Source organism: Vigna umbellata, chromosome 5, assembly GCF_029865625.1.
Source record: "Vigna umbellata cultivar VRB3 chromosome 5, Vumbellata_1.0, whole genome shotgun sequence".
NCBI classification, from domain to species: Eukaryota; Viridiplantae; Streptophyta; class Magnoliopsida; order Fabales; family Fabaceae; genus Vigna; species Vigna umbellata.
Genome location: NC_142169.1, coordinates 31249637 through 31259027, shown reverse-complemented (window position 1 = coordinate 31259027; position 9391 = coordinate 31249637). Strand labels below are relative to the sequence as shown.

At 35.7% G+C, this 9391-nt stretch overlaps 1 protein-coding gene across 10 annotated transcripts; it reads left to right on the top strand.

The window, feature by feature from the left end:
- The first annotated feature begins 703 nt into the window (after positions 1–703).
- LOC124842292 (sucrose synthase 2) lies at positions 704–9391 on the top strand. 10 transcript variants are annotated; one of them, XM_088116304.1, is made up of 19 exons: positions 704–931; positions 1036–1168; positions 1842–1993; positions 2087–2279; positions 2486–2604; positions 2714–2930; positions 3044–3139; positions 3241–3414; positions 3529–3645; positions 3756–3922; positions 4120–4344; positions 4647–4968; positions 5051–5434; positions 5687–5881; positions 6995–7401; positions 8379–8539; positions 8707–8812; positions 8917–9025; positions 9159–9391. In XM_088116304.1, the coding sequence occupies exons 1-14, from the start codon at positions 825–827 to the stop codon at positions 5723–5725; spliced, it is 2445 nt and encodes an 814-aa protein (XP_087972430.1). In that variant the 5' UTR covers positions 704–824; the 3' UTR covers positions 5726–5881; positions 6995–7401; positions 8379–8539; positions 8707–8812; positions 8917–9025; positions 9159–9391. The 10 variants fall into 10 exon arrangements, with proteins under 10 accessions (XP_087972430.1, XP_087972426.1, XP_087972422.1 ...); XM_088116300.1 differs by lacking the exons at positions 704–931; positions 1036–1168; positions 1842–1993; ... (2 more) ...; positions 2714–2930; positions 3044–3139 and having other exon boundaries at positions 3232–3414; positions 6995–7113; positions 7279–7401; positions 8410–8539; XM_088116296.1 differs by lacking the exons at positions 704–931; positions 1036–1168; positions 1842–1993; ... (2 more) ...; positions 2714–2930; positions 3044–3139 and having other exon boundaries at positions 3232–3414; positions 6995–7113; positions 7279–7401.

The following is a 9391-nucleotide window of genomic DNA, read 5'->3' as shown; positions in this document are numbered from 1 at the left end:
TAATGTAATATTGTCTAATAATCAGATTAGACAATAATTATCTCAATTTCTAATGTAATATACATTATCTTTAGATTTTAATTTTAATATTAATTGACCAGAATAAAGTAAAACATTATACTTTTAATAAATTAAGTATTTTTAAATATGTTTTTAAGTTATAATTATAGAATATAAAAAATAGTCAGTATCCTTTTGTTTTATTTTATCACTTTAAAAAACTGTGAAAAATAATATTAAAAAAAAAAATCAAAACACCCTTAAAACACAAACTCTCACTCAAGGGAATTAATTTTTGTTGAAAAAAGTGAAAAAATATTTTAAAATGATTAAAATAACTTGAAACAAGGCACAGAGTCAAAACGTCTCTAAAACATCTACACGGATGTTCTAGTTCTTTTCTTAAAAAATCTGTACATTTCAAAGTGTAAAGTAATTTCTCTACTAATTTTAAATTTATAGTAATTTTTAACTGAAAAAAGTCAGATGATTTACGGGTAATTAAGTTAAGCTTGACCTAACATATCTCTAGAAGAAAGGTGAGAAGAAGAAGTATAAGAAACAGTGGTTACTAATCTAACCATACAAAATACTAAAATTATTACAAAAACTATAAATACATTTAGCTTAGAGGAAAATAGTGAATGATGGACACGTATACCTTTCTTGTTGCTTTTCTCTTCACTATATAAACGAACTCAGCTCTGATGATCCACAACACAACTCTCACAACTTTCTTCATTAACTCTGCTGCTTTTTCTCACTGCAATTGGAAGCTCCAAATCCGCTTTAACTGACATCTATACATAACAAGATTGTTCGGCATGTCTACTCAGCCAAAACCAAAGCTTGGTAGGCTTCCCAGTATCAGAGATCGCGTTGAAGACACTCTCTCTGCTCATCGTAACGAACTCATTTCTCTTCTCTCCAGGTTCTTAGTTTATCAACCCTACTTTTTTTTTTTAAATAATTAACATGTTTTCTATGTTATGTCTCATTTCTATGAATGCTTGTCTTTGCATGTTGTTTTTTAAGGTATGTGGCTCAGGGGAAAGGGATTTTGCAACCTCATAACTTAATTGATGAACTTGACAACATTCCTGGGGACGATCAAGCAAAGCTGGATCTTAAAAATGGCCCCTTCGGTGAAATTATCAGGGCAGCACAGGTAATTTACTTTATCGTAACTTTGATTTAGATGAAATATTATTTAATAAATATTATGATTTTTTTTAAGTAGTTGTTGAGGTTTCATAAAATTTTGGTACGGAACCCCACTAAAGGATGTTTCTCGAGTTTAACCAGTGAGCTACACGTGGTCTGATGATAGATACTTTTTTTTAGAAAATAATTGAATAATTTATTACGTGTGAGATGAATAATTTATTTAAAAACTTACGTGATAATCTCTCTTTATTTTTGGAATTTCTTCTCAGTTTCTGAAAAGATGGATTGAAATTTTAAATAAATTCAAATAAATACAAAGTGTTTGGGACCTTGATTTACATCCCAACCGATAAGGACTTAATACTGCACATTTCCATATATATATATATATATATATATATATATATATATATATGTATGTATATATTATATTCAAAACAAAGCATTAAATTGGAATTTAATATGATGGAATTTCAAGTGTGCATGCAACTGAGGTTCGTGGTTGACCATTGTTAGGAAAATGAATACCAGTTTATTGTCATTATCAGTGTCACGCAGTACTGTTGTTGGTACTGTTAACGATTGAAACTGTCGTATTCGGAAAAGTTATTTCGCAATCACGTTGGAAGATTTAACATATGGAATTAAAATGGGTAGCATAATTTTTGTGACAGGAAGCCATAGTTTTGCCTCCTTTTGTGGCAATAGGAGTTCGTCCAAGACCTGGTGTTTGGGAATATGTCCGTGTTAATGTCTCTGAACTGAGCGTGGAGCAATTAAGCGTTGCTGAATATCTGAGCTTTAAGGAAGAACTTGTGGATGGAAAGTAAGAAATACTGCGTAGTTTTCATTGAAGAAATAAACTCTGACCCTGGACTGTTTCTGAAATTGGTGACTGTTTCTGTTTATTGTGCTTTAGGAATAATGACAATTTTGTACTGGAACTTGATTTTGAGCCATTTAATGCCTCATTCCCTCGTCCAACCCGTTCATCATCCATTGGCAATGGTGTCCAATTTCTCAATCGCCACCTTTCATCAATTATGTTCCGCAACAAAGACTCCTTGGACCCCTTGCTTGATTTCCTCCGAGCTCACAAGTATAAGGGCCATGTAAGCATGTTGTGTTATGTTATGAACTTCGATAATGTGATTATGTTACGTGACAGCAGCTATAGTTTCAACAATGAAACTTATGCACTTCTCTCTGAATGACATATATGCTCTTAAACTGACTTATGAGTACTCAATGTCTTATTTATATTCTTTGTTTTAGTACGAGGAATCAGTAATTCTCTCCCTTGTTGTCCATGTCACAGGCTCTGATGTTGAATGACAGAATACAGAACATTTCCAAACTCCAGACTGCTCTGGCCAAGACTGAGGATTATCTTAATAAGATTCCACGTGATACACCTTATTCAGAGTTTGAATACGTGTAAGCTTACGAGGTTTACGTGTTTTAATTTTGCAACAGAGTGCTGGGAGAATTTTGTGGGACTTTTTTATTTTAACTTTTTTTTTCCTTTGATTGGTTCTGAATGTAGGTTACAAGGAATGGGTTTTGAGAGAGGATGGGGTGATACTGCTGAAAGAGTATTGGAAACGATGCATCTGCTACTGGATATTCTTCAGGCTCCTGATCCTTCTACCCTAGAGACTTTTCTTGGCAGAGTGCCAATGGTATTCAATGTTGTTATATTGTCTCCTCATGGCTTCTTCGGACAAGCCAATGTCTTGGGTTTGCCTGACACTGGTGGGCAGGTATCTATCTCATTTGTCATATACTGAAAAGAATAGTTGTTTTAATGCCTCCTCTTTTTGTTTCCCTTAGTTGTTTCCATCCTTTTATCTTACATTGAAGGTTTTATATGCAGGTTGTTTATATACTAGATCAAGTGCGTGCCCTTGAGAATGAGATGCTCCTTCGGATTAAGAAACAAGGACTAGATTTCACTCCTAGAATTCTGATTGTAAGTGTAACTCTTTGGGTCTGGCTTTTCATATCGATAAAGCTTTTGTATTTGATCGTTTTTTGAGTTCAAATCAAGTTCAATTCTCTACTATTTTGCAGGTTACCAGGCTAATACCCGATGCAAAGGGGACAACTTGCAATCAACGACTAGAAAGAGTCAGTGGTACCGAGCACACACATATTTTGCGAGTTCCATTCAGATCAGAGTCAGGAACTCTCCGTAAATGGATTTCAAGGTTTGATGTGTGGCCTTATCTAGAGACTTATTCAGAGGTAATTGAATTGTTCACTTGCCCATGAATCATTATTAGGATTTAAGCAATTTCTTAGCGTAATTTAGATTTGTTATCATTTCCATTTAATATTGATGGCTGAGTATGTCAACAGGACGTTGCCAGTGAAATTGCTGCTGAGTTACAAGGTTATCCTGACTTCATCATTGGAAACTACAGTGATGGGAATCTTGTTGCATCTTTATTGGCTTATAAAATGGGAGTTACACAGGTTATTGTCCCTCTTTTTTCTTATCTTACTTTGCCTTTCGAAACGTGACATCTGATGTTATCTACTGCCGACAGTCCACCTTAAATTGATTTGGATGTTACCATGTGTAGTGCACCATCGCCCATGCACTTGAGAAGACAAAATATCCGGATTCAGATATATACTGGAAGAAATTTGATGACAAATATCACTTTTCATGCCAGTTCACTGCTGATTTAATAGCCATGAATAACGCTGATTTTATCATCACCAGCACCTACCAAGAGATTGCAGGAACGTAAGTATAATATACCTAGTCATTTCTTTTGTCTTGGAAACCTCTTTCAGAGGCATGTGGGATAGTTACTATTTTGCTTAAGCATCTCTCTAGGCATCTCAGGACATTTGAAGTTTTTTCGTTGTAATCTTTATATATGTTTTGGTTTTCGGTATGCTGATGCCACTCATTTCATTTTCTTTAACTTGTACTTACAGGAAAAATACAGTTGGACAGTATGAGAGCCACACTGGTTTTACTCTTCCTGGGCTGTACAGGGTTGTCCACGGCATTGATGTTTTTGATCCCAAGTTCAATATTGTTTCTCCCGGAGCAGATATGTCAATATATTTTCCCTACTCTGAAAAGCAGAACAGGCTTACATCCCTGCACGGTTCCATTGAACAGCTACTGTATGATCCAACACAGACTGATGACTACATGTGAGTCTATTTCAGTTGCGAAACTTTTGCATCATTCTGTATCTCCATGTGTAGTTGATCTTATGATTAATTTAATAGTTCTGCCTTTACCATCCATGAAGGATCAATATAAATAAAAATTGACCTAGTTGTCTGTTATGCATCGTGCAAAAACTCAAGTATTCTTCAGTATTGATCCCTTGTTTCCACTCACTTATTCCTGATAAGGGATATAATACTTAGAGCTGTTTGTAATTACTGTTAAGACGTATTTTGGCGTTATGTGCACAGCTAATGAGTTTATCTTTGTCTCTATGCGACAGTGGAACACTGAAAGACAAGTCAAAGCCCATAATTTTCTCCATGGCAAGGCTAGACAGAGTGAAGAACATGACAGGATTGGTTGAATTGTTTGGTAAGAGCAGCAAATTGAGGGAGCTGGTAAACCTTGTTGTAGTAGCTGGTTACATAGATGTAAAGAAGTCCAGCGACAGAGAAGAAATTGCAGAAATTGAGAAGATGCACAGTCTCATCAAAGAGTACAACTTAAATGGTGATTTTCGTTGGATTGCTGCCCAAACAAATAGGGCACGTAACGGGGAGCTGTATCGCTACATAGCAGACACACAAGGCGCTTTCGTTCAGGTTTTATAATTATACTGATATCTCTTTCCCATTTGATTTAATCGCTCAGGATTTCCTTGTAACTACTACTGCATTGCTTCAGCCTGCATTCTATGAAGCTTTCGGGCTCACAGTTGTGGAAGCCATGACCTGTGGACTCCCAACATTTGCTACTAGCAATGGTGGTCCAGCTGAGATCATCGAGCATGGTATATCAGGATTTCACATTGATCCTTATCACCCGGATCAAGCTTCAGAGCTATTGGTTGAATTCTTCCAAATCTGCAAGACTGACCCAAGCCATTGGAAGAAAATATCTGATGGTGGTCTTAAAAGAATTTATGAAAGCTACACTTGGAAGATTTATTCCGAAAGGCTCTTGACCTTGGCGGGAGTTTACAGTTTCTGGAAATACGTTTCCAAATTGGAGAGGCGTGAAACTCGACGATATCTTGAGATGTTCTATATCCTCAAGTTCCGTGATTTGGTGAGTCACATGAAATTGTTCATGTACGATTACAAACTTCATCATTGCATGGTTATGACAAATATCCGAACCATCATTTCAGGACTCAATCGAAATTTTCAAATTACAACTGAGTTATTAACATATAGTTACATTTCATGTGGAGATTGGTCGGATCATAGTGATCTTACTTACATGCATTCTTAGTTGTCATGAAGAGGTTTGCCCTGTGGCTTCTTATTTGTAGCATTACATTTGTTTTTTTTTTTGCAGGCAAAATCTGTGCCCCTAGCAAAAGATGATGCAAGTTAATTGGATGCTTTTAGCGAGGCTTGACAGAAGACACAATAATAATAATCTAAGCAAATAAAAGTTTGGTTCTGGTGCTCTCAGATGTCGTGATGTGATGCGACCTAGAGGAGTTTCATGGAAGACTTGTCTATGTTAAGTTAGATTATGTGAGAGGTGGTGAGTACTGGTTGTTGAATTTGAATGTTTCTTGATTGTGATCAAGGCCTGGATTGTGATCTCACTGATAAGTAAAAATAAAGCATTATTTATCTTAGAACTTGTGATGAGATTACATGTTAAATGACCCTCAATTTTGAAGTTTGAAAATGACACTTTTTTTACCATGAACTATATTGTTTGATTTCTTTACAAAAGGAAATACTATTAACATTATTTCACAAATACAGTATCTATACACTACAAAAATAAAGCAATATAGTAGGGGTTGGTTTCCTGAAACCTTTCCTAATTATGGGTGGTTTCAATACAAAACCGTGTTTAAGTGAAATATCCAAAATATTTGGCGCTCAAATCGCGCCTCCAGTACTTTCTAAAATATTTGGCACCCAACGCCGCGCTTCCGTCTTCTGGTCGTTTCTATCTTCACCTTCTTCTCGACTTCTCTGTCTTCAACTCCTTCGACACTTTCCAATTTCTAATTCTCTTGTCTCTCCTCCTCCAAATCCCTAATTTTGAAAACCCAAAGCTCACCAACCTCGACGTTTTTTAGGAGCTCTCCAATGGCGATTTTGAGGAGCTTGTGATTTTCTGTAGGTTGTATGATAGAAAAATCGCACCTCTCCTCGGCAGCGAGTTCTCACAAGCGGTGGAGCAGAAGCAGGTGGCGCAGCAGGAGGCTGAGCAGTCCAAGTTCGTTGTGATGAAGGCCAAGCAGGAGTGACAGGCCTTGATTATCCGTGCTGAGGGAGAGAGTGATGCGGCGAAGCTAATCTCCGACACTACTGCCTCCGCTAGAATTTACAAATATTCTTTCTTACTTTATATTTATTTTCGCTGTTGTAGAATAAATTTAGATGTTCCCGAAAGATACCAGGAGTTCACCTTGCTCAGTTCTTTGTCATTCTTGACATGATGAGATTGCAACTTGCTAGCTTCATTTTATATTTATGTACTTTTTAGTTCATAGTGATGTTTTCTTGACTTATTTGCTTCTATTTTCGTAGTCTTTGAAAAGGTCAATATAACTTTGAAGCGAATGTCTGATTTTTTTGGTTCCTTAATATATATAACTATTGCATCATTGATTTTGATTCGTACTTTCTTTTGAAGGAATTGTGCGTCAACAAAGCAGTGCTGCTGAAAGTTCCAATCCTCCAAAGCTTAGGAGGAATGCTTCTGCTGCATCTAATATAAGTAGCACTGCTTCCCAGGTGGTCCAACACTTCCAGGTTATACTTGAGAAGACGTTGAAAATAGAGAAGAAACTGGAAGAAGACTTCTTCTGCTTATTACCTACCATCACTGTGGTGTTGTTTTGGATAACAATGACTGCAATAATCACTGTGAAGACAATGAAATTTGGAGAACTCTTATTGTCTTCGTTTTCAATGCAGAGGTAACACAACTCATTTATACCAGAGGGAGGCTTTAGATCCATGACTTGTGAATAGTGAAAGAATCTGATAAAGCATAAGCGAGACCAACATAAAGGCTTTAAATGGTGTTGATTTGGAAAGGTAATACACGACACTGCACATTTTCTCTGCTCCGCTGGTTTAGTACTTGACTTAAACAAGCTTTGTGGAAGATTCCATCAATAACGCACAATTGTTGGCTCTGCTTTTTGTACTTTGTTTTCTTATAAAGATTCATTTTATTATTGGTCCTTTTTCACTACCCATCTAAGCACCTAACTAAGCGCTCCCCTGTACTTCCAATAATTTACCTACATGCATGCACATGTTTACTCACATGAAAATGGTTGTGTTTAGGAACAACTTACATTGCATTGGTTATGTTTGCATCAGTAGATATTAGTTAGATTATCTTAGCGAATATAATCTGAAGTCACAGTTTACACTCTAGGCTGTCACGCTAGTTGCTACCAACCTTGGTTATAACTCGTGATTTTGAGATTTCAATTTAGTTTTAAATCTTGCATTGCATTTCTAGTCTTATCTTAATATTGTAGACTTGTTTAAATCAATGCATCTGTACTTCATCTCCATTCATATTAGTTTGCATCTAGCGACCAGTAACAGATCAGATTCAAACAAATATAGTGAGGTTTCCAAGGGGTGGTTATGGTCATAGCTTTCACTTCTTAGATAACTCAGAAAGTGGTTCTAAAACAGTGGTGTGACGGATAGCAAAAACTGTGGCATTACATGGGCATATGAAGTGGGACACGAAACAATATATGTAATCAACAGATATATATAATCAAGAGATTCGAATGTGATGAGTACCGACTCAACACTTTTAAGATTGATTCAAGAATAAGGTTTTTCTAAATAAGATTTACAAGTATGTATAAGTAAGAGAACTAACAGCACTGTCATTAAATAATGTTTTTATTGCAGCACTGTCTTTAAGATAATGTGTTTATGGAACACTCTTAAATTCCTTCTAGAATTGAAAATTTTCTCATTATCAACATAAATCAATTCAGAACATGCCAAATGATTTGTTGTGTATGTGTTTGACGATGCAGCTAACGAATCACGTTTTTTGGGGCATCAAAGGTTGCAGCCACAGCCAGTACTGGGAAATTGGACTTGTTAAGGAACTTGGGAGCAGACTTAGCCATTGATTATACAAAGGGGCTGCTTGAAGAGCTGGAAGAAAAATTTGATGTAGTGTACGATACAGTAGGTGAGATATTGAAACTCTGAACCTATATATTTTTGTCGTGTATAATTAATATGCTGCAACAATATACAGATAGACCAAAAGTAATATTGTACAAATGATTGCATTTGTATCAGATTTTCTATAATAACATTATTGAAAATTTGTGTATGATTGATTCTAAAATCAAGGCAGAGTGAGATTGATAGAACATTGAAGGTTGTTAAAGAAAATGGGAAAGTTGTGACAGTAGCAGCACATGGAAGTTCTTCAGATATCTTCGTAATGCTCATAATGGTAAGATAGAATTCAGTGTATGTTTTACATATCTATCATTTGGATTACTTATACAAAATTAAGTCATTGGCATTACTTTGTTGCGGATGCTTTGTGATGTGCAGGGTATATTCCCTGCCCATCATTGACATAATTCGGGGTTTTGGATTGAATATATTGAAAGCCAAGATGGAAAGAAAGAAGAACAAACTATGGGCAAGCTTTGTTGTTGAGGTAGATCAAATATTTGATTGCAGTATTAGAGTACAAATTACAACATTTAGATGCTGATATGTCAGGCTGCAGTTTTCTTTTTCACTTGTAAACTTTTATGAAAAGTTTAACATTGCTTTACTTTGTGCAACAGGCAAACAGACACATGACAAGGATAGATGTGTTTAGGATACACTTAGCAAAATGAATAGGTGATCAATTCCCAACTATGTTCCCAAGGAAGAGGCTGTGCAAAATGAATAGGTGAACTAAAATTATGTATACTGTTGAGCTTTATGGATAATTATCAACGAATTTGATGTAGTCAATAAAAAAATTATCTGTAATTAATTTTTTTCTTATAAAATATCCGATTTAAATGTTTAA